The following is a 26,494-nucleotide window of genomic DNA, read 5'->3' on the forward strand; positions in this document are numbered from 1 at the left end:
CAATAACATGGATGTGCTCAAGTCAGGTAGATGTGACGCAAGATGCGCTCATGCAGCAAAGTGAACACCAAGCATAAAATGCTATATTTTCACCTTTGTCAAACACTCACAAACACTCACAATGTGTGCAATCAGATACTACAGGTTTGTACAAGATCAAAGAGCAAATGATCCTTTTACGAGGTATGATGTGAACCTTGTACATTTATATCTATAGTCACTGAAACAGCTTTAGCTGAAGGGAGGTCATAGTTGCAGCACAAATCAGAAAATCCACATTAATTTGCATTTATGTTCCGCAAAGCAACAGCAAGACGGCCACAGTCATGCCATGAAGACATCCACGTTGGGCTAAATGACTTGGAAAACAGCCTCTTGAAAACATTATTTACAGACCTTCTAATAAAAATGAAAACTCAGTATTAACATTCTAGGGTACAACAGTTTTTTCTTAGCTGTTTTTGTCTCTGATGCCCTGTGGAGATTGTGTCTATGTGCATGCCATGTGCAATGGCGTGTGTTCCCCACGAGTTGTTCAGGCAGGGACTGAGTAGCCAATGCTTTGGCCACCATAATTGGGGGATTTCTGTAGTTTTTATTTATTGTCCTGCAACCCTGAACATTTTCTAATTAAAGAAAGGTAACCATAATGTACTTAAGGTTTATTCAGTTAATTACTGTTTCATCGTTTAATTGTGATTATAAAACACTAACATACCCCAGTACTCACTGTGCATAGCCCGTGCCTGGGGCCTAGACTTTATGGATGTCCTAGACAGCTCAAGAGCCCCACTGAGCCAAATCACCATGGCCAAGGTCCATTCCCTGATTCACCTCAAAAAGACCACTAGACATGTCCTGTAGCCATGTAGGTGGCAGTTCTCCCAAGGGCAAGGTGAATTTCTGTGGGTTTTATATTTTGTACTGCAACTAACACGTTCAATTACTATCTGCACATTTCTAAAGATTCTATTACAGAAGTGTAACCATAACTGTACATGACATTTAGTCTTTCCAGTGGATGTAAGGATTTAAAACAAATAGAAGTGAACATAGCATAGTTCCTAGTGTGTATGTCTTGGGGCAAAAGATAATCTTCCCCACCAAACACACAGAAAGGCTACAGTATATGGGCAGTAGAACAATACAACATAAAAAACAGAATACACAAACACACACATTCTAATAGAATAGTAGTGAATTCAGTCATGCACATTGGGGTCGGAGAAGTCTTGAGACAGGATTTGTCAGTTTGGGATAATTGAGTACCAAACATTTACCGAGATATGAAGGAAAGGCACTTGTTTGCTTACTATCAACTTGTGAATATAAGAATACTCGGAGTACAAGTTGAAATTTGGTAGCGATTGGCAAATCTAGAAAATCCTGACGCTAACGAAATTGAAGGCTTCCAAGTTACAATACCTCTGGGCAATCTCTCTATCATTAAAGACCTAAAAGAATGTCTGTTTTCAGCATCATTTCTTCTCTCTTCCTGCTTGCTCAGAAAATATGCGATGTATGAAATAACGAGAATATTACCTTTGCGGTCCACTCTACTAAATGCCTAATAATAATTGTCAAATAGAATGATGTTTGGGGAAGTCTACTTTATATGTTCTCAAAATATCTTTCTAACAGAGTTTCATTGGGCTACATTTATTGTGCAGTTTCTAACATTATTAAGGTGGATGACCTATAATCAGATTGACTATGAAGACCCCTGTACCAAAAAAGCAATAGAAGCACTTGGGTCGAAAAATGTTGATCCTTGTGAATTAAATAATGCATTTAATAGTTTATCTTTTTTCATAAAGAGAGGTAAAACACTGAATTGCCTACCATATCTTAATTTTGATAACATATTCTTTTTCTTTGGCTTAACATTTTTATTCTTGGGGTGCCTTGTGTTTGTAAATTGTTGGAAGAGTAATGCTTGTGATACAAATTGATTGAATGAGTTTAAGATAGCCATATCTAGCATTTAGGGCAATTGTGTTAGTTAGCCATATCTGGCATTTAAGCCAATTGTGTTATTTGGTCATATCTGGTATTTAGGCCAAGTGTGTTAGCCATATCTGGCCTTTAGGCCATGTGTGTTAGCCATATCTGGCATCTGTGCCAATTGTCTTAGCCATATCCAGGAATCCCGAATCTAGGTGTTTTTGCATTTACTGTTGCGCTTGAAACTTGGGCTCTTTTCTCTCTACCCACGAAGCTCGAATCTGGGTGTTTTGCATTTGCTGTTGTGTCAGAAACCTCGGCCCTTTTGCCCCCCTATCCATCCAGGAAACTCGATTCTACGTGTTTTGCATTTGCTACTGTGCTTTGAAATTTACGCTTTTTTCCCTCTATGCAGCAAACTCGAATCTGGGTGTTTTGCATTTGCGCTTTTTTCCCACTTTTCAGAAAACTCGAATCTAGATGTTTTACAGTTGATGCTGTGCTTTGAAATTTACGCTTTTTCCCCCTCTACCCAGGAAATTCGAATCTAGGTGTTTTGCATTTGCTGTTGTGTCTGAAACTTGGCCTCTTTTACCTCTATCCGGGAAACTCGGGTATGGGTGTTTTGCATTTTCTGTTGTGTCTTTGAAATTCAGGCTTTTTTCCCTCTATCCAGGAAACTCGAATATGGATCTTTTACATTTGCTGTTGTGTTTGAAGATTAGGTATTCCTCCCTGTACCCAGAAATCTAGACATCCTCCCCTCCATCCAGCACCATGCTCCCATCTCACGGTGTTCCACCACCTCTACTGGGTCCAGCCTGAGCTGCATTCTAGCGTTACAGCTGTGCTCCTAGTGAAACAACAGCATAACTAAGTCTCTGCATAGTAAGTGACCTCAACCTTAGGTGCTCCACCACCCCCACAGGACTCAGAATCTAGGGATAGCTAGGGATAGTTAGCCCAAAGGATAAGGACACCTAAGGCGCACACCCAGGAAGCACCATCCACCTCTGTCTCAAATCCCCTCCCTACTGAATCTTCTAGCTATCAGACCGTAGGACCCCCCCTCGACAACACCCCCTCGTCCATAACCACAGGCCACCAAATACCACAAAGAAGCAGTAGGGAAAATGTTGCCGGCGGGCCAGGTCCCATGTGACTAAATCACAATAACGTAAACTCATTAAACTAGTAGACTCCAAAGGACCACAATATGCCACGACACAGAACAGGACAGTGCAAGAGAAAACTATGAGAAACTATGAGAAAGTATAAATCAAATGGAACCACACCATGGCACCATGCCAACAAACACAGACACGACAACAGAACAAACACCCATAATCATGACAGAAAATAGAACAAACTCCAAAAGAAGGAAAACATCTTTATACCTACCACCATACCTCGTGACGGACCACCCACCAGAACAATTCACAACCACCAACAATGCTAGTCTCTCCAGCAAGATATCAGGAACGCACAGGAGAAGACCAGAAAAATCCAGAAGGAACAAGAGGGAAAACAACGCCCTCATTCCATATATCATCAAAACTCTAGGGCACCAACAGCAATTGCAACAAGATAGAAGAGGAACCAGAAGAAGTCATGAACCCAATACGAAACCTATCAGATCTACTCAATGATGAAACAGACCCTATTGAACACACCTGACATCTTAAGAGCAACAAGGATACCCACCAATAAGACCACTGTAAGACAAAACCAAGAAAGAAACAATGCACTGTTAATAAAATACCCTGCAATATAATCAACACAAAATCAATGTCCAAACATCCTATCAAGATCTACGATCTACTCTACGATGGTGGAATAGACATCTTATTTGTCACAGAAACCTGGTTAGATGACAACTACAAAGTCAAACTACACAGCTGTCTACCCAACAACTTCAAATGCACACATGTAAAAAGAAAAGGAAACAGAGGAGGAGGACTTGCAATAGCCTACAAAGAACACCTGAAAATAAAAACAGATAACCCGCTGAACATCAGAAACTGTGAATCCCACATCCTTCACCTGACAGCAAACTCAAAAATAAACATCACATTGATACTCATCTATAGACCACCGAGTTACGACGCAGCCTTCGTAGACACCTTCATAGAAGCCATCACAAACCTTGCCATGAAAAATGATCACTTGATAATCCTCGGGGACTTGCTATGGTTTGAAGAAAATAATGCAAACTCACATAAATCACTAGTCAAGCAGCTCAAGACAATCAAACTATGCCAGGTGGTTAAAGGGGCAACACGTACTGCAGGACACACTCCTGATGCAATCTTCGCTAACAATAATCAGATTTCAACTGCGCCACCAATACAAATACTATGGAGCAACTACCTCTTCATATCCTTTGTGATCCAACTACCGGCCAAAGCTCCCAAACAGCCCCAAAAGCTCCCAGCGATCTGGAAAAGAAATTGGAATGCCATCAAAAGTAGTAACTTAAAAGAACTGGAATCCCGGAAACAATCAAATGCAAACCTGGACGGAACTGACCCAGACGAAAAAGCAGACTTAATCCAGAAATGGATAATCGAAACAATAGAGAGCATCTCCTCGAAAAAACCCTTCATCCCATCACAAAAGAAAGCAATGGCAAGATGGTTTACACTCCACCTCATTACAATGGAGAAATAAAAAGCAGAAACTTGAACTAGAATGGAGGAAAGACTACAACCAGTTAAAAAGATTAAACTACAAAAAACATATCAGGGCAAAGGAAATTCTCAAAGCCAAAAAGAAATACTACGACAACTGACTCACAAAAGCCACCAACACCCAGAAAGAACTATTCAACATCATAAATGAGAAACCCACTGGGATGCAAAAACACACTGGTACCTTCACATAAACTATGCAACGATCTTGCAGACCACTTTAAAAATAAAATCACTGACATATATTGGATCATACAAAGCAGACCAATGAACTAGATCATGCACCCTGCCCCACCTACCCTGGAATCACAGAACAAGCTGCAAAGCTTCACCCAAATATCAGGAGAGAGGTTTGTGAAGCTGTTGAACCATATCAACAAAGCAGGCTTCCCAATGGACCCCCGCCCACCAGACATCTATAAATCAATCCTTCCACAGGGCACGCCATTGGAATGCCACAGAAACCTCTTCAACCAGTCGCTCTCAACGAGGAGAGTGCTGTGGGCTTTCAAATCAAAACACTCCTCAAGGATACTATGGGCGATGTGGAAGACCTCTCTAACTGCAGACTGATATCAAACATCCCCTATCTGGCAAAACTGCTAGAGACCTATGTCTACAAACAAACACTGGAACACATAGAAAACCACCAACTATTGGACCAGGCACAAGTCAGCATCAGATCCATGAGAGGGACAGAGATGGCACTTCTCTTCATCTGGGATGACCAAAGACCAACGCAGACTCCAACAAAAACTCAGCACTGATGCTAACAAACTCTGCACTTATACTACTTGACCTCTCTACATCTTTCGAGACAGTTAGCCGCAACATCCTCATCAAGAGACTGTAAGAAATAGGGATCACTGGCACAGAAACAATATGGATAAAACCATTCAAATATGCGCTGCGGGATACCACCTGTGGAGTACCACAAGGATCCTCTCTATCAACATCTACATGACTCCACTAATCAACCTTATCAAAAGGCACTGCCTCACCTGCTACAACTACACAGATGACATCCAAATCCTCTACAAAATCTAAGATGTACAAGAGGAGAACACAATGCTACTAGACTGTCACAAAGAACTCTATGAGTGGATGAACACAAATAGCCTCAAAATCAACTTGGGCAAGACGGAAATCATGATTGTATCCAAAAACTAGGGAAGCATCCCTACATCCCATGGCCCACAGAAGTAGGAACAGCGCCCACGCCATCCAAAAAAGTCAAAAACCTTGGAATCCTAATATACAACAAGCTTACCCTAGAACCACAAGCAAACGCAATAATTAAGAAATGCTTTTTCCACCTGCACGCAATCAAAATAATTCTACCATTCCTCTCCTTCATGCACAAAACATTGGTCATCATCTACATCATCATGTCCAGGATAGACTATGCCAACAGCCTATACCTCGGAGTGACGGATTATCTACTGAAGAAACTGCAACGTATACAGAATGCAGCGGCCAGACTTCTCAAACTCTCATGAAGGGACCACATCACTCCAGCGCTAAAGATGCTACATTGGCTGCCAGTTAAATAACAAATCACATTCAAAACAATGTGCAATACATACAGAGCAATCCACGGGCAAGGAGCAACATTTCTACAAATGAAAATCATCATTTACCAGCTGACCAGAACACTCAGATCCAGCAACGACATCAACCTGGAACCTAAATCATACACAAGGAAAAAACATGGTGGATCAGCATTCACTTGCCTAGCCACAAACATTTGCAACTCACGAGAGAAATATGAAACATAAAGGACCATCTAAAATTCCGAAAACTCCTAAAAACCTGGCTCTTCAACTCAGAAACCGGACGAAAATGAATGAACAACACCCACACCTCTCAGAATGAAACACACAAACAGAGGAGTAAACTGAACCACAACAAAGTGCAGGGAGGTGGAGGGACGTCTAAGTTGGAGGGAGACCCGGGGGCTCCCATTCCCATGAGGGGCCCTACCAGAGGCTAGGTAGAGAGATGGGAACGTCCTAGGTTGATCCACAGACAGAGGGCATTACAGTTGAAGGGGAAAAAGTGGGTACCGAACAGATAAACCACAGGGCCAAGAGAGCTCAGGGGCACAGGAAAGAGGTCCTTCCCCACCAAGGGGCGCAGCGAGCCAATGGTGGCTGGACACCAGGATATGCCAGGGAACAAAGTGTTCTAGACATCCATTCGTTTGAACATGAGGGGGGGTGGAGGAGGCATCACCACTAAACAGCCATGTTGACAACTCACAACTCTGCACAGAATATAGGAAGCAGACCCCCCTAGCATACCGCAGGTGGCCAAAGCAGAGGGGGTACAAAACTCATCCCTTTGCTAACACCTCTCAAACCCACAACCATACCTATACAGCACAACAAACCGCACACACTTCACCATATCACAACACTGAAACAAGCCACACATAGCCTTGCACAACAGTACATGACAACTACCAACCACAAAAATGACACCTATGCTCAGCTCTCTTGTGCTTTTTCCTGCTCAGTCCTACTAACTTACCCTACCCTCTTCCTTTAACATAACAAAACATAACATTTTATCATATAATGTTTAACTAATAACATTAATAATTTTCATTTTTTTTTGCATTTTCTATTAAGCAGTCAGGTATGGACCGGCACATAGGCTGTAATCTCTACATAGTAATGAAATGTTAGGACCCCTCTGTTTTGGATTGTAATTCATATACCACAGTTTCTAACACATTTGGGCCTACCTCATGTTTGGCAAAACTTGTGCCATAGAGACAAAACAAAATAAAAATAATTCCACGAAAGTAAACATTTTCCCAAAACGTTCTACAGCACAGCTCCCAATATAGATGGACATTACCCTATGCAGTCATGTGCGGTAGGGTAGGAGACACAAAATTAATTGAAAACACACACATACACACACTCACTCACGCACAAATATTTGCACACCGATTTAGCAATATCCACAAGGGTCAGACGACAAAATAAAATGAAAAACATTCAATGAACAGAAATATATTCCCCAAAACACACAACAAAATATGCAAAACCCAAAGGACATGCACACACATAAACACACACACACATTCAAATGATCCCCCAAAACACCTATTACCCCTACACTGCCATGACGATGAGGCAGATGATTGCAGCATGGAGGCATCTTGAGCCACTATCCCAGTTTTAAAGGACGCAAGTGAAAGACCAGTACAAAACATCTCCATCCTTTCCTGGGAAATAAGATTCTGAAGCACCAGCAGAATGTCTAACTTCAGTGAGAGCATCCTACCTCACTAACAAAGATAATGAAGAAAACAACCACTAGCAATAATGATCTCCCATTCATGTTCTCACCTCACAGAGGTGCAGAGGGTGGGGAAGCCATTCCGCTGCCACATGGATACAGAAGAGGATCATGCGGAAAAAGAGCAGAGAGCCTGTGAAAGGAAATACTCCATGTAGTGAACTCAAGAAAGAGAAATTCGAAGAAGAAGAGAAGAAAAGAAACAGGAGATGGAGAAAGGAGGAGGAGGGTGAAAAGACAAGGAGAGAGCAGAGGTGAAACCAGGGGCAGCTGGTGAATTTTTTTAAGTGGGGGGGGGGGGCGTAAATATTTTTCCCAAATATGCCCTAGCTTCCGAGCATAGTGAGGGAGCCAGCACCAATAATGGAAGGTTCGGGGGGGGGGGGCAGGTTCTCCCCCTGAGAAATATTTTTAAATAATTGGTTACATTGGTGCATTTTAGAGGACACTTTTTAGGAAAATTGGGTGAAAAGCCAAACAGTTTTAGTTGGTTTTGTAGGGTAATTCATGAAAAAATCCAATAATTGCAAGTCACCAACAGTGCACAGGAGCATTTCTCCAACACATTTTCATGAGGCCTTTGCCCCCAATATGTGCCAGTATAAAACATGTTCACACTGGCTGTGCCCATACATCTCCATGCTGCCGGCACACATATACGCAACTTTTCCCATATAAGAACATACCCATGTTTGCTTTGCACATAATGCCCATTATGATACTATAAGAAAACACGTCCATGCTTGTTTTGCCAATATATGGTACACCGTAAGGACATACTCCAGTTTGCTTTACCATTTAAAATGCATGCCAGAGTATGAAAACATGTCCAAACTGCTGCACCAAATGGCCAATACAAAAGGTCATGCCACACAAAAAAAAATGGCTAGATTGGTTGCACCAAAACTTCAGTCCAATTACATAATAACACTTATCATGCTGGCTTTATCAAAGATGCCCACGACAAAAGGTTATGCCACAGTAAGAAATGTCTAGATTGGCTACATAAAAATGCTGGTCTAGCTAAGTAATAACACTTATCATGTTTGCTATATTAAAGATGCCCAATACAAAATGTCCTGCTGCATTGAGAATAATAGCACTGATCATGCTTGCTTGATCAGAAATGCCCAATACAAAATCTCATGCCACAGTAGGAAATGGCTAGACTGGTTGCAAATAAATACCATTCTATCTTTGTAGTAACACTTACAATGCTTGTTTTATCAAAGCTGCCTAATACAAAATGTCATACCACAATAAGAAATGGCTAGACTGGCTACATTAAAATGCCAGTCTAGCTACATAATAAAACATATCATGCTTGCCTTATCATCCATCCCCAGTAAAAAATGGCATGCCAGCCCCCTGGTGCGCCAGCGCCTCACACTCGGACAATAATCACATTCATTATGAATGTGCTTATGTGTGTGTGCAAGGTGCTGTGGTGCAAGGGGTCAGCCATGGCATTTTTTACTGGGCATGAATCAATAAATTGTGTGTATGCAAGGTGCTGGGGGGCCCAGGCATGGCATGTTTTACTGGCCCCCTATCATAGATGCCATTAATAAATGACATGCTTTCCCTGTGGGCCCATCAGCATCTCACATGCACAGAAAATCAATTATTTGTGTATGCGAGGTGCTGGGCGGTTAGGGGTCAGGTATGACATTGCATGTGAGCTGCTAGGAATCCCAGGGGACTGGCCTGGCATTCCTTACTGGGCATACCAAGTACAAAATCCCATGTCTGTCCCCTGGGCCACCCAGCACCTCACACATGTGTGTATGCGAGGTGCTAGAAGGCACAGGGGTCACGTATATTTTTTTTACTGGACATCTATGATAGATGACAAGTAAATAAATGACATGCGTGCCCCCTGGCTTGCCAAAATCAGCTCCTTTGCCCAGTGCAAACACATATACTTACATTACACAACATTCTTATTACACGCTGCATGCACTCGCTCATTCACACAAGCACCCATCATCATAAATTCACTGTGCCCAGCCTAATCAGACCATTTTGTGAGCTGCACGTTGACTATGCAGACATGGTGGACAGCTGTAATGGGGCTCGATATCTGTTTGTGGTGGTGTGTCCATTCTCTAGGTGGGTTGAGGCTGGACCCTGCACCGACCCAAATGCCAAGTGTGCCGCAAAGTTCCTTGTGCACAAGGTTTTCCCCCGATGGGGGGGTGTGATGTTTTGAGGTCAGACAGCACACATTTCTTCAATGAACTCTTTAAAAAGATCACAGCATTATTAGGGATAAAGCAGCATATGTGTTCGATTTATCACCCAAAAGCAAATGGAATGGTGGAACAAATAAACGGCCTGCTCAAAAGCAGACGCTCCAAATTATGCAACACCCTGAAAAAGAACTGGGTGTATTGCCTGCCCCTGGCCCTGTTCCATTTGCACACACAGCCCAGCAAGGACCACCACCGGTCACCCCATGAAATAGTGACTGCACAGGCACATGCAAACACCCATCTCCCCTGTGAGGAGAGCCTCAAATTGTCACAATGCCTGCCCCCGGAAAGCCAGACCAGGCCCAGCAACCCCAGAAGCAGGCATCATGCCACTTGAAGCATGCCCAAAAACCCCAGTTAGGGGCTATTTGGCTACAGTCCTGGCGCCTATGGCGCCAGGCTCATAAGAATAAAGTCAGTCCTGGCGCCATGGGCGCCAGGCTCATTACAGAAAACTTACCTGATGCAGACATGCTGCATACCTACCTGATGCAGACCATGCTGCACGAAGCCACAAGCCAAATGAGGCTTAGAGGGACTATTTTACCTCAGGGACTCCTTTCCTCTCGGGTGGGGCTGTGGAAGAATACTTAACTGGAACTTCTTCCAAGGCTATTTAAGCCACACCCGGACAGCCACACGTGCTTCGCGTTATTCTGCGTTCTGCAGCGTAACGCTCACCGTGTCTTCAGCAGCTCCAGTCTTCAGCCACGCCCGCTTCAGCCCTGGAACACCTGCAACAAGAAAAGGAGAAGGAGAAGAGATCAGAACAAAACCCTTACCTGAATCCTTGATCCAGCACATCGTCGATCTGGAAGAGAGAAGCCTTCACAGGTGCGTTGCCACGCACCTCGCAGCGCCGCGCTGAACTCAGCATCTGGGGTTGCATTCCTTTACTCCATCGCAAACCCAGCATCTCCAGGCCATTCTTCAACACCTGGGGGAGACAAGAACAAATAGGTGAGCAAGGGCAATACAAACCACCCCCAAAGACTTACCTGATTACCACAGGGGGGTACTCACCTCATCTCGGGTCGGCGCAGTCAATCCTGCATCACCGCCGCACCCCGGCCCCTAAGGGGAAAACAAGGACAATACAACCTAACCCCCAAGACTTACCTGATTTACCACACGGGGGTACTCACCTCATTTCGGGTCGGCGCAGTTAATTCTGCATCATCGCTGTACCCCGGCCCCAAAGGGGAGAACCACAATAGACTTACCAGGATCTTACCAATTGCCACTTGGAACTCATCTGAAACCTGCAAGGAATCTGGCAGAGTGAAGATCAGACTTTTGAACTCTTACGAACGATTGGACTTTAGAGTCAATACTGGAACTCGCCAATTCCTCCACGCCAGTGAAGTATCTGGTCGTCTACGCACCCCTGCGCTCGACGCAGGATGGAGAGCTCATCTTTCCAAATCATCAGGTGAGATTAAGAGAGGACTTCAGGAGTGTTCTGTGGGCAGACAAGGGGAGTGGGAAGGCGGGTTAACGCTCAGATTATGGGAGGTTAATTCCCCTTCTCCATTGCAGAAAGATATTCTTACGAGTCCAACAAACGAAGCTAAGTGGGTCTGTCCAGTCTGTCATCTCGGCTCTACGTGTTACTCTGGTGGAAGCAACAGTGGGCCAGTCCAGATCGACGCCCCCGTGGGAATCAGGTGAGTGTAACACAAATGCCCATAGAGCAGCAGCAATTCTGGGAGAAGAGTTTAAGCAATATCTGACACAGTTAACACAGGCAATCCGGTGTGTGTCAAGGCAAATTGCACTGCCGAACACAGAGGATGCACAAAGTAACTTTGAAACCACGGATTGCCGAGGGTGAGCCTTGCTCTAATCCTGAGCTAGAAAAATCTGTGATAGAGGTGGTGACAGCATCTAATAATAACAACGGCAAAGAGCTAAATAAAGAGTCATCTCTAGTACCAGTAAATATACATCCCTGTCGTAGCAATAGCGTCAAGTGCACTGGCCAAGAATTTAGTGTAGGTCCAAGTTCATTCTTGGACACAAAGCACTGTGACAGATATATGGAATGCCAAAACTAGCAACAGTGACGGAATCTTACCTGTAAGAACAACCAATAATGATGTGTTGGCTGAAAGGAAATCTGATAAAGCTCTGCAACTGCATCTAATTTCAAAGGCCACCATTAACCACCACTCAATAGATCAGCGGTCTTGAATATTTTTCATTCAATTGTTCCATTAAGGGTCTTGTCCTCTCTGGATATCAAGATGGTTGATCAGGTAGCAGCAGTGGGTGAGTTTACCACAAATGTCTTTTTTAATAGCAAATCGTCTTTAAACTATGTTATGCGATATGAAGCTGATCTTCTAAGATTAGGATACACTTGTAAAGTAGTTACAATACCAACGACTAAACTGCGTCCGTTGGTGGCACCACAAAGTGTTTCACCGAGTAAAAATGTGCAAGCTGCAGTTCCAACCATAATACCTATAGTTAGCTGTGTGGGGATCTTTAAAAACTCAGATTCAGAGCTAACGATGAATACTGGAGGTAAGAATCTGTTACCCCTAGGGCCAGTGAGTAAGGAACTTGTAGCGAATAGCCAAGTGATTTCAGAGAATGGCTATTGGCAGTCGTTCCCTGTAGCATTTAAGCAACATTTTATGACGAGGAAAAACTGAGATGATTTATTTCTCACATGGAATACGAGGGGACATACTCACCTGTTTGCAGAGGATGGGTTGGCACCTATGTTAGACAGTTTCTTTTTTGTTGCCTTGCAAGAAACTTGGCTTACGGACAATGTTCTATTTGATGGGTGCAGCACAGTACATCAACCAGCTATCTAAGGGAAAAAAGGGCATCCAAAAGGTGGCCTCTTAATAACAGTGAAATTCCCCTGGGTAGCACAAATGCTAAAAGAATATACTCCAAATATCTTGGCAGCTAAGCTATTGTATCAAAAGGATGTCAAAATTCTTATTAATATATATGACGCTCCCAATATGGTGAATACAAGAGAGAATATAAGAGTTGTGAGTTCTATACTTGATAACTATAATCAGAAATATCCGATATGGATTGCTGGAGATCTAAATGCAATGATTAGCCCATTGTCGACAAGTGTGTTTCGGGCCACAATTAAAGTATCCTCGCCTATCATTAAGAAGGTAAATAACAGACAAGGGGCCTCATTACGAGTTGCCCGGTAAAACCGGGTTCATTACCTGCATGCCGGAATGAGCGTGTCCGTGCACGTATGAACCCGCTAATTGCGGGTCATCACGAGTGCGCGAGCACGCGCGTTCCCCCATGCCGGTAGTGGCAATACCGCCATGCCGGTAAAGGGCCTTCAAGCCCCCTATACCGGTATCGCGGGGCCCACCCATTGCGCTACCGCCTCACACTAACCCATAAATACCGGCACGGTAATACCGTCGTGGTATTACCGTGTTCGCAAAAAACGGACCCGGAAATTACGTCATCGCGCAGGAACGGGAAATGGGCCGGTGGCCATCTTTAAAAACACAATCCATTGCCATCCTCCATTACTACCACTACACCCGTGTTGTTGACTGCCAAAACACAACCAGTATGTCAAAGGCCACTGGAAAAAGCTCACAAAGGAAGAGGAAGCAGCACTTTTCAGATGCAGAATTGACAATGCTAGCGGACACCCTACAACAGCATGCTGACATAATCCGAAGCAGGGACCTGAAGCATGCGGCCCAAACGCGTAAAAAACAGGTGTGGCAGGAGGTTGCGCAGAGGGTAACAGCAGTGGGGTGCACCCCAAGGAGTGTCCGGGATTGCAGAAAGCGCTGGGACGACCTCCGCCTCTGTGTCCGGAAGATCCTTGCGGAGAACCGGAGGACCGCAATGGCGACAGGCGGTGGCACACACTCCCCTGTTAAGCTCACCACATGGGAGGAGATTGCAAGTGGATTCATCGATCCAGAATCCATAGAGGGGATCGGAGAGCAGGAGTTCGGGGCAGCTACCACAACAGAGGAAGGTGAGTGAACCATCACATCCACCAATAACAAAACATGATGTGACACAAGTGAGGTGGGAGTCCGATTAGGCAAGGCAATTCCTTTACCCAAGGCAACATCAACTCACCAACAGAATACTGGTTGCCACCCCCTGCACCACATGCATGCTGCGTGAAATATGCAAACCCAACAGAGGTGCAACATGACCCATCCATGCCCATGTCCCCCCCCCCCACCTAGACAATCCATTGCCACCAGCCATGAAATCATTGCCAACATGTCCCCTCAGTACACCAAATGCCACACAACAGAAATTAAATCATGCCTGAATGTATCAAGATATTACACTGCAACAAATCACAGCTGCCATCTGGCAATCTCACTGATGACCTGCATCTCTTCTATCCCCCAGGCACCGATGAGGAAGGTGGAACCCAGGACAGCGGGTCAAGCACATCCAGTGCACGCAAGGGGACCAGGGCCACCGCAACCCCCTCCTCTGAAAATTTGCCTGCGACCACTCCCAGTGTGCCACACAAGGCATCATCTCTGCAGGGTGCACCTGCTACGATAGTGCCAGCTGTACCACCGTCCACCATGGACGTCGTGTCCACAGAGGTGGTCGAAGAGGCCGAAGAATCTTTGGGATTGACCAGCATAACACCCATTGGCACCCCCTCCCCCCCTTGTGGAGACAGAGAGCCTGGATGACCCATGTCTCCATGACTCTGACCTAGGAGATTCGGACATCGGCATTTTCGCGGACGACAGTGCCCAGGACGCGGGCCCCACGCAGGTGCCATCCACCACGCAGCCTTCCACCACCCTGCCTTCCACCACCCTGCCTTCCACCACCCTGCCTTCCACCACCCTGCCTTCCACCACCCTGCCTTCCACCGGTACACCTGCGACAGAAACCACCTTTGAGGTCCGTCTTGCAAGGGTGGAGGCCCGCCAAGACGAGATGCTGCAGATTATGCGTCAACAGGTCGTTGCCGGTAATGAGGCCATGAAGGCCATAGCCACGGCCATTGCTGCAAATACAGCTGCCGTGGAGGCGTCCACGTCTGCATTCAGGCAGTGCATGGGGTCACTGACCGAGGCCCTACTAGCCAACATCAGGCAAGTGCAGCAGCCACACTATGGGTCTGCAAGGCGATTGACAATTGACACATCCACCATGTCAACACCTTCCACCTCTGTTCAATCTAGCCCTGTGCGCTTAACGCGCAGGAGCACACGGCACATGGCCATGGAACCCCCAGACCCTAAAGTCGCCAAAAAGAGACTTTCTGAAAATTGGAAAAATGTGAGGAGTAACATTGGTGAAGGCAACACTGTTTGTTGCGCACATGGGGACATTTGGGATCTGTGGGGTGGGTGAGGGAGTTTGTTTTGGGATTGTGGGAGGGGGAGTGGGCACAGTTTTGCACTTTCATATAATACACAAGTTTTCTGGAGAACAATCCCTGGCTGGACATTGTAATTTTTGGTGTGCATCCATTTAATGTGTTCGGTGTTCAGTGTCCAAACTACAACATTCCCTTTGTGCATGTTCACATTGGCCCAGTGTCTGACTGACAAAAGTCATTCATGGTCCCTGTGTCTTAAAAGTATTCGTCAATTAGTGCTTGGCGTACAGCATGGCCGTCCCGTGCATCACGTACTGGCAGGGGGGCTCCTTCGCCTCCATCTCCATCCCCTTCATCCTCACCCGGGCCATGCATGTCAATGTCAGGTGGTACAATGTCAGGTACATTCCTTAGGATGCACATGTTGTGCAGCATGACACAGGCCATGGTGATCTTTGCCACCTTCTCAGGCCTATACAGGAGTGTCCCACCAGACCTACTTAGGCAGCGGAACCGCGCCTTCAACAGGCCAAAGGTCTGCTCAATCACAACACGGGTTCGAGTGTGCACACGATTGTACTCCTCTTCATGGCTGTTCTGCGGGTTCCGCACAGGGGTAAGTAGCCACGGCCTCAAGGGATATCCTCCATCACCTGCAAGCAGATACAAATAGGTGTGTGTCACTCTGAACTGACACCTTCAGGGAGCACGGTCATGGCAGAAGCTATTAGGTGTGAGCATGCACATGTCCCTGTACGTGTACCAAATAGTCACCTATATGGAATGTATACTGTAAAGAGGTGTGGAAAACTGGATGGGGTTGAATAGATGATGCAGGGTGTAAGCATGCATGCTGAGGCAGATGTGCTGTGGCAGTGCGACAATATTTAGCCTCCAAATCATGCAGTATACTGTTTGCTATGCATGGTCACACTGGCCGCATTGGCACAGTTGCCATCCTATTCAGTCATGCATTGCTTGCCATCACCATGGTGGCCTGGTTGTGCCTCTTACTTGTTGTCATCCATTTGCATCATTTGTGATATGTGGCCCAGTGATGTGTCATTTTCAGTTTGGTTGTGTCAGGTGAGGAGTGTTTAGCTCTGCATTCATTCTACACTCACTGGCTATTGCCACCCAGGTGTACTACCCCCCCTTTCCCACCCAGGTGTACCATCCCCCCACCTTTCCCACCCAGGTGTACTATCCCCCCCCTTCTGCATCCGCACACATGAGTACCCCACAGCATGGCCATGGGCCTGTTGTGCAACTCACCGAGCAGCCAGACACGTGGTCCAGCATGTCGCTCCATGTGACGTGGTAGCGTGGAGTTGCGCAGTACCATGGCATCATGTGTGGATCCAGGAAATCGGGTGCAGCAATGAGTGATGATCTTGTTGGAGTCACATACCATTTGCACATTGATGGAGTGGTATTGCTTGCGATTGCGGTACACCGCCTCTGTGGCATGGGGGACTACCAATTCCACATGGGTGCAGTCGATGGCACCGACACAATTGGGCATGCCTGCCAGTGCATGGAAGCCTACTTTGGTTTCGGCTATCTCCTGGGCAGTCCGTGGTAGGGATATGTGGGTGCTTGCGTGCTTCAGGAGGGCATCCAGCACTTGGTTCAGCATGCGTGAGAATAGTGGTTGTGAAATGCCATGCAGCTGGCCCACTGTGTGTTGGTAGGTGCCTGTGGCCAGGAAGTGTAGCACAGACACCACCTTCAGTAGTGGGGGGATGGTAGTGCGTATTTGTATTTGGCTGGCAATGTCGTTCTGTATCATGTCCACTATGGTGGTGATGGTGTCACGGTCCAACCGGTACAGTGTGTGGATCTGCTCAGGGGTTAGGTTGAATGGGCTGGGTCTGGTGCGAGGGATTGGTGGCTGCCTACGAGGCGCTGGTGGCTGCGCTGGTGGTAATTGCTGGGCCTGTCTCACCCTCCTTCTCCTCTTGCGTCTCCTCTGTGCTGCCTGTTCTTGCTGCTGTTGTTGTTGTTGTTGCTGTAGTTGTAGCACTATAGGCATGTCCTCCTGTGCCATGATTGCAAATGCTAGTGGTAGCATTTTGGTGTAGGAAGGGGTGTGGTGTGTGGGTGTGCTCCTTTTGTACTGGCCCACTCTGCATTGCCTACACCTGTGGGGGGGTTGTGGTGTGTGGGTGTGCTCCTTTTGTACTGGCCAACTCTGCATTGCCTACACCTGTGGGGGGGGTTGTGGTGTGTGGGTGTGCTCCTTTTGTACTGGCCCACTCTGCATTGCCTACACCTTGGGGGGGGGGGGTTGTGGTGTGTGGGTGTGCTACTTTTGTACTGGCCCACTCTGCATTGCCTACACCTGGGGGGGGGTTGTGGTGTGTGGGTGTGCTCCTTTTGTACTGGCCCACTCTGCATTGCCTACACCTGGGGGGGGTTGTGGTGTGTGGGTGTGCTCAGTTTATACTGGCGCAGCCTCCTTTGACTCCACCTGTGGGGATTGTGTGCACCTGTGGCAGCTGCCTTGTATCTTGGTTGCTGTTTGCGGGTGGTCCGCGATGCCTGTTTTTCCGGCATCATACCAGCCCGTTGTTACCGTGTTCGCGATGCCCGTATTTGCATGTTTGCGTGGGTTGTGATTACCCCCTATTACCGGCATGCCGGTATTTACTACCTGAAGAGGCGCGTGTACGCGCCTAAGCCGCTAATAGAGGCACTGTAAATAACGGTGCCGTTCATACCGGGTTTGTGGGTCAGAATGCTACGGAACGTTAAATGATGCCGGTATTTATATACCAGCATCATTTTTCCCTTACCGGCATGACTCGTAATGAGGCCCAAGGAAAACAGTGACATAGGGCCTCATTACCCGGATGGCGGTAGGGATTTACCGGTACCAGTAAAATACCGGTACCGGTAAATCCCTACCGCTTTACTACGAGGTCCCTTTGCGGGTTGGGGGATTTAACGCCTGCTTTTTGCAGGCGTTAAAATCCAACCCGCTAAGGGACCTCGGAGCTAATTACGGCACCGCAAAATTGCGGTGCCGTAATTAGCGCCTTCCCCATTCCCATAGAGCCCTATGGGGCAGAAATGGGAATGGGGAAGGGCAATGGCAGAAAGGGGATTTACCGCCCCTCCAACCTTGGAATCGGGCGGTAAATCCCCTTTCCGCCAAGGCGGTGCCGGTAATTTACCGGCATGAGCCATGGCGCTGATAGCGCCATGGCTCACCGCCTACCGGGTAATGAGGCCCATAGTGTTTTGGTCACCCATGGGTTTATAATGCTTAATGGTAGTACACCAAGTTACGCACAAATGGCAGTAACAAGGGTGGCGGGTAGATGTGCCTCTATTTTAGACTATGTGTTCGCCAACAATAAAGGTATTGGATATATAAGAGATATGGGCTTAGTATATAGAGATGAGAGCGATCATCTGCTGCTGCACACTCATCTGATTTTGGCAACCAGCAATAGTCTATCGGATGACTATGACCAAAATGGCCAAATATATGTCAGTGAGGGACAGAAACCCATACAATGGCATGCTAAAAATTTGGAATATGCAAATTTAGCTGTTAAGTCATTACTCCCAAAATGTATACCCGAAGGGCAATCTCTTGCAACCAAGTCTGGTGAAACATTGGTAATGCAATTCTCTAACATGATGGAGGAGATATAAAAACAAGTGAAGGGGAATCGTGCATACAAGTCTGCTATTGCAAGAACAAATAAAGGTGTATCCAACAGTAGATACAAAAATAAGGTAATTAGTACTGCGAAAAAAAGGGTACGTTGTGAAATAGCTGAAGTTGTCTCTTGCAGAAGGATGGGGCATGATGCTGCCTTGATTACGGCTAGAGAAAAATCCATAAAGAATGGATACCGTCGTTGGTTAAGACAGCACCAATTGAATCGCGAGATAGAGAGATGGCAAGAGATTTCCTAATTGGCATATTCAAACAATTCTTCTAAGATCTGGGACATAATCTGCAATACTAAAAAAAGAAATGTAACCATAAATTGTATCTTGGAAGAGACTTTGTGTGCCCACATCAAATCAACCTTAGGTCAAACAGAAAATATTGAAAAGGGACACCCACTACCCACAGAGAGATAGTTTTGTAGAGCATCTGTCTCGGATATAACATCAATCATAGAACAGCTTAACACCTCTAGAGCAGCAGGGCCTGATGGCACTTGTAACAAACTGCTCATATTAGAGCCTGATCTGTGGGCCTCTAACTTGCACATGCTGTTTACTGAAATAGGGCTCCTAGATTGTATCCCAAAGTCATGGACTGTGAGTCACATATTAACCGTGTATAAAAAGGGATCATGGGATAACCCCAAGAACTTCTGAATGTTGGCATTGCTTGACATACCATCCAAAAATATTGGCCGAGTACTACTAATAGAATTAAATGACTGGATACTGAGCAACAACATTCTGCCGGTTAATCAGATTGATTTCAGACCAAGATCCAGTACAATCCACAATCTGACAGGCATTGAATACGCATGGAAACACAGACAATTGAATGTCAATTGTGCTTTAATCGACTTCTCAGCCTTCTTCGATTCCGTTCTTAGGAATCGTCTGTGGACTAAGCTGAATTCATGGACAATTCCCAAAGGCCAACTTAAAATGCTAATGTTACTTTATTCAGATACCTCTGTGCGGATAGGTTTGGATGTCAGAGGGAAATTGTCGGCTATTATACCAACAAGTTGTGGTGTAAAACAGGGTTGCATAGTGGCAGCAACCCTTTTTAACTTATATCTAGTGGACATGGAACATGCTTTTGAGAATTTGATGACTTGTCCAATGAAACTGGGCATGCCGTCCATGGGATGGTTAGCATACACGGACGACCTGCTTTTGTTAGATCACACGCCAGCGCGCCTACAGAGGCTGCTAGAAGCATTGGCTGACTACTCTAAAATAAATGGGTTGAATATTAATATAGAGAAGAGCAAAATAATGGTCTTCCCAGTAGTGATAAGCCCTAAAAAATATGTGTGGTCTATGAACAAAGTAAACCTTGAACAGGTCACCAGTTATAAATATTTGGGGATATTGATATATAGCAAGTTAACTTGGGAAAGTCATTGGATATCAATAAAATCATTTTGCCTTATGTCAGACAATGCAGTCAGCACCTTTATAGGCAGGAATATAGGATATTCTGCACAGGCCGTCTTGTTGATGTATACAGCAAAAGTAAGAGCCATGCTGATGTATGCATTTGAGATATGGGGATATAAATACTTATCTCACTTAATAAAGCTTAAGGCAATGATACTTCAAAAACTGATGCCTCTTCCCACCACCATATCAGTCGAATATTTATACTTAGAGTTTAACATGAAATGTATGCGATCTGAGTATATGCGCAGATCCGTAATGTGCTATGACAATCTAAGTAAGTTGGACAATGGAACAATTGTTGTTTCACACATGCAAGCTTTTTTGTTAATAGATAAATGTATAACAATGGGGATGCTGGGACTCATGAAATCTATGCACGAAAAACGGGTAGATGGGTTTCCACAAAACCCTAGTGCTGCAACCTCTGTTCGGGTAAAGGGTTAACTCAAAAGAAAATTGGCAGAGCACAGTAATGAGTATCATACAGTGCCGCTTGCAACCAAAGCACATAGCAGTGACTATTGTCAATATCTCATACACTGTGAGACAGTGCCCAAATACATTAAAGTTTATCCCAGTCCCCTGGTATTTCGATCTTACCTCATAATGAGATTTAATAACTCATAGGCACTAGAGACTAAAGGGTCACATCCAGGTCTGTGTCGTGAAATGAGAAAATGTTGTATCTGTGGCTGCGAAGTTATAGAGTCTCTCTACCATTTAGTGATGTGCTGTGAAAGTCCCATGTAGCTGCGAATTAAGTTTTTTAAAAATCATGTGACAATATGATTGACATTTGTACTCTATCAATGTTGGGGCAACATTTTATGAACGGTGATGATTTGCAATCTCATCTATTTTACAGTCTTATTTTATTTGAGAATTCTTGATATTTTAAACTGTTTAATATAAGTGTTTTAGGCGTCGCCGTTTATAAACTGAAACTGAAAGTGCTGTTTGTAACTGGTCCTGGTCTGTAAGTATGCTAAATTTACAAAGCTATTGTCATCTGTGCGCGGAAATGATAGAACACCCAGAATGTTTGTGTAGCTTTGTAGTGAAGATAGCTGCTGATAAAACAAAGGAGGTCACAGTTGCTGGTTAAACAAAAGTGTTTAGTTAACTTGGTTTGAAACTGCTCCCTGCATTGCTCAGCTCACAATGTGCACCAATGGACCGATGTGCATGCATGTTAATTATATGCTGTGTTTTAATTCGTAATGCAGGGAAACACAGGACCAAGGTAAACAATTCTGCATTTTATCCACATCAAGGTTAGATAAGGTTCAAAACATATTCCATTTTCCGAAATGTTGTTTTGTAAATTACTCTCCAATTATTGTAGTCGTCACCATCCCTTGGCACAATAAGTAGGTTAAACCTCTTCCACCTACCCCTAAAGTTCACAACCTAGGAGTCATATTGACATTAAAGTCTCACTATGACACCATCACCAAAATGTAATCGCTCTTTAAGCAGAAAATCATGAGTAAATTCCTCCCCGTACCTTTGCCATTATAATTGCCTCCATCCTATCTAGCTTGGATTTTAGCAACACACTTCTCACCGGATTTCCTGCCTCATCAATCAGGAAGCTGCCATTCATTCAAAGACATGTTACCAGACCCATTCTCAGATGGCTCAAGCAACACCATATCAGTCTGGGTTTCAAGTGCCTGCACTAGTTGCCCAAAATAGAGCGTTTGCAATTGAAACTCCTCTGCCTCATCCACTAAACTAATCACGGTTCATGACCTCACTACATGAAGACCAAACGCCTTTATGCTTGTATCCCAGTATACCAGCCTTCCCACAACCTTTGAACAATTTGCCTAAACCTGCTCTGTGCCCTGCCTTCTGGCCCTTCTGCCGTGGATCCTGTGCCCCCTCTGAACTGGCATCTTCCCCCCAGAACCATGTGCCAGCTACCTTCAGCTCTACTGTCAACCACTTAGAATTCAGAAAACTACTCCAAACTCATTTTGTCTCTAGGGCTTGCCACTAAGGTCTCACTCCTACTTTATCTTTTCATGCACCCTGAAGCCTACCCCTGTGGCATGTTTAGTGTGATACAAACAAATAAATATATAAATACTTACTTTTTCTGTGAAATGATCTATTTTGTAGTCAGGACATGGAGTGAAATGACAATCTGTTGAGACAAGACAAACCGTGGATTGTTGGGCCTCTCCTGCTGTCCAGAGAATGTCTGACAATGCTGCCGCAAGGGCTTTTTCCTGATCCTTTCGGCTTACTTGATATAAGCTACAGTACAGGAAAAACATAACTTAATTTAGAAATGAAGCCTGATGCAAGACCTACAGTAGAATATATTTACGTTACATTCTGAAGCATTCAAAGGAACTACAAGCAACACTTATTCTTAAAAATAGTTGATATTGTGGGCTATCAACAATAATCGCAGACTTTATTGATGATTTATATTAGTTTTTTCACTACATATGTCTTTCTGTCAGATCCATCCCACTTCTAAACACTGTCATAGTAGTGATTATTACCAAATGTAATTATATCAATTTTTTTGACCTCAGAAGTTTGAAGAGCTGAGTCTGCCGGGATTCCAGCTTGCGTGTCGCATGTCAGAGTTAAGTGCTTAAACCATGAGTTATCCACCCAGTGCCACAACTAAATTGCCCTTTAGGGTCTGTTTGGATCAACTCCCTACATCCCACACTGAAGAGGAAATATAGACCATGAAACACAGACATTAAGGGGCCAATTCATAGAATTCGGCGCACAAGTGGCGTACGCGGCTGGCGCACAGTGTGCGCGTGCGGTAGTCTGCGCCAGCCGCGTGCGCCGAAACACATTCAGGCGCACAGCGTATTCATGGATTCCAACATCCACAACCAGCCGTGGCGCAGAGTGGCGCAGCGACCCTGCAGCAGCGTCAGTTACGCCCCCAAGAACGCCCCTTGCGCAGGGAAAAGCCATCAAAATCCCCAATCCAGCGCAAAGGGCAGCAGCAAACGCAGAGCGGGGAGCGTGTATTTCAGGGGTGTGCGGGTGTCCCCACACGCGATAGGCCTGGGTACGTGTATTACAGGGGTGCGCGAGAAATTCTACACGCGATTGGCCTGGGTACGTGGATTTCAGGGGTGCGCGAGAAAATCTACACGCGATTGGGCTGGGTACGTGGATTTCAGGGGTGCGCGAGAAATTCTACACGCGATTGGCCTGGGTACGTGGATTTCAGGGGTGCGCGAGAAATTCTACACGCGATTGGCCTGGGTACGTGGATTTCAGGGGTGCGCGAGAAAATCTACACGCGATTGGCCTGGGTACGTGGATTTCAGGGGTGCGCGAGAAAATCTACACGCGATTGGCCTGGGTACGTGGATTTCAGGGGTGCGCGAGAAAATCTACACGCGATTGGGCTGGGTACGTGGATTTCAGGGGTGCGCGAGAAATTCTACACGCGATTGGCCTGGGTACGTGGATTTCAGGGGTGCGCGAGAAAATCTACACGCGATTGGGCTGGGTACGTGGATTTCAGGGGTGCGCGAGAAATTCTACACGCGATTGGCCTGGGTACGTGGATTTCAGGGGTGCGCGAGAAAATCTACACGCGATTGGGCTGGGTACGTGGATTTCAGGGGTGCGCGAGAAATTCTACACGCGATTGGCCTGGGTACGTGGATTTCAGGGGTGCGCGAGAAAATCTACACGCGATTGGCCTGGGTACGTGGATTTCAGGGGTGCGCGAGAAAATCTACACGCGATTGGCCTGGGTACGTGGATTTCAGGGGTGCGCGAGAAAATCTACACGCGATTGGGCTGGGTACGTGGATTTCAGGGGTGCGCGAGAAATTCTACACGCGATTGGCCTGGGTACGTGGATTTCAGGGGTGCGCGAGAAAATCTACACGCGATTGGGCTGGGTACGTGGATTTCAGGGGTGCGCGAGGAATTCTACACGCGATTGGCCTGGGTATGTGGATTTCAGGGGTGCGCGAGAAAATCTACACGCGATTGGGCTGGGTACGTGGATTTCAGGGGTGTGCGAGAAATTCTACACGCGATTGGCCTGGGTACGTGGATTTCAGGAGTGCGCGAGAAAATCTACACGCGATTGGGCTGGGTACGTGGATTTCAGGGGTGCGCGAGAAATTCTACACGCGATTGGCCTGGGTACGTGGATTTCAGGGGTGCGCGAGAAATTCTACACGCGATTGGCCTGGGTACGTGGATTTCAGGGGTGCGCGAGAAATTCTACACGCGATTGGCCTGGGTACGTGGATTTCAGGGGTGCGCGAGAAATTCTACACGCGATTAGCCTGGGTACGTGTTTTTCCGGGTGTGCGGGTAGTTCCAAACGCGATTAGCCTGGGTACGTGTGTTCCGGGGTGGCGTGAACTTTCACACGCGATTGATTGTAATCCACGTGTGTTCTGTCATCACGTGCAATGAGGGATACACCCTCGCACGACACGTCACAGACGCGCTCACGCGCTGAGGGCCTTTGGTCCAACGAAAATGCGTATGCGTGCAGACGCGCTTACGCGCTACGGGCCTTTCCTCGAATTACACGCTGACGTGCAGATTTTTCACGTGCCAAATCACTCCGTATCAAGCTGGCCACGCGAATACACACGGAAGACCACGCTCCTGCCCAGAAGGCCGAATCACTGCCCCCAGTGCCCCGAGCAGCCTCCCACGTGCCATCTGCTGCTGCCTGCCTGCCTGCTGCCACCGTGCCCTGCCATTTGGTGCCTGCACATCAGCCATCGGCAGGGGTCCAGTTGCTGTGTCGACCCCTGCTGGAACAGTAGACTCCCGACTGGGATACCATCGCTCCACAGCCCAGCCCCAGGACCCAGTTGCCCACCCACGCCTGCCTCGGGGGTCGCCATGTCGGGGCAAGCACCATCTGAGACCAGTGGTGACCCCCAGCCAGAGAGGCAGAGGGCCACCAGCTTCAGTGAGAAGGAAGTTGGTGTCCTGGTGGAGCATGTCCTGGGGCATTATGATGCCCTCTTCGGAAGACCACGCGCCAACAAGGAAGGACGGGAGAGGATCTGGGACGATGTAGTGGTTGCCATCAACGCGGAGGGGGTGGCAACCCGCGACATCAAGCACATCAAGAAGCGCTGGGAGGACTTGAGGTCCAGGACCCTCAATAAGGCCCGGCGCCTCGCGGAGGGGGGCCGGGCACGCCTGAGTGACATCGAGATGAGGGTCCTGGAACGCGTAGACCCAGCGCTCCACGCCCAGATCCTTCGGAGGCAGACCCATCTGGAGTTGGCCGGTAAGTGGCCAAGCATTACTGTGTGAGACAGGGCATGTTGCAGTGTGCTGGTTGTCTGATACCTGCCTGTATGTGTGACATAGGCCATGTACGTATGTGTGTGTGCAGGGACATCATGGTCAGGCATGTGAGTACAGTGATGTGTGAACCACATGGTTGGTGCATGTGTTCTATTGCAACATGGGGGGCTCTGTGCGGAATGGACACATGGAAGCATGGCAGTCTCTGTTCCTGGACATGGGTGGGGATGAGGGATGGGTGCTGGTCCCATGTACACGTATGGTGCCCATGTGTGTGTGTCTGAACTGCGTGTCTGTGACTTGTAACTGCCATGGATGCATGACACATGTCTGTGACAATGTTCAGATTCACTGATGCAGCCTAGTCATCCTTGTATCCACTGCGTCTGTGGTGTACGAGGCCAGATGGATGGAACTACGGTGAGGTGTGTGCATGTGATGGCAAGACCCATGATGCATGTGAGTTTAAAACCAACATTGTATGAATCATGAGTCCCTTGGTCATGTATGCCAATGTCCATGGCATGCGCCATGCCTGTTAC

At 46.4% G+C, this 26,494-nt stretch overlaps 1 protein-coding gene across 1 annotated transcript in view; it reads right to left on the reverse strand.

Moving 5' to 3' along the window:
• The window catches only part of MINDY4B (MINDY family member 4B), a 322,694-nt gene that overhangs the window by 190,951 nt on the left and 105,249 nt on the right, over positions 1–26,494 (reverse strand). Inside the window, exon 6 of the mRNA XM_069620371.1 lies at positions 22,763–22,928. Within this exon, the coding sequence (XP_069476472.1) occupies positions 22,763–22,928 (166 nt within the window). The remainder of the gene's footprint in view (positions 1–22,762; positions 22,929–26,494) is intronic.

The sequence above is a fragment of the Ambystoma mexicanum genome, chromosome 10 (genome assembly GCF_040938575.1).
Source record: "Ambystoma mexicanum isolate Mex_15411 chromosome 10, UKY_AmexF1_1, whole genome shotgun sequence".
In the NCBI taxonomy this organism is placed as follows: domain Eukaryota; kingdom Metazoa; phylum Chordata; class Amphibia; order Caudata; family Ambystomatidae; genus Ambystoma; species Ambystoma mexicanum.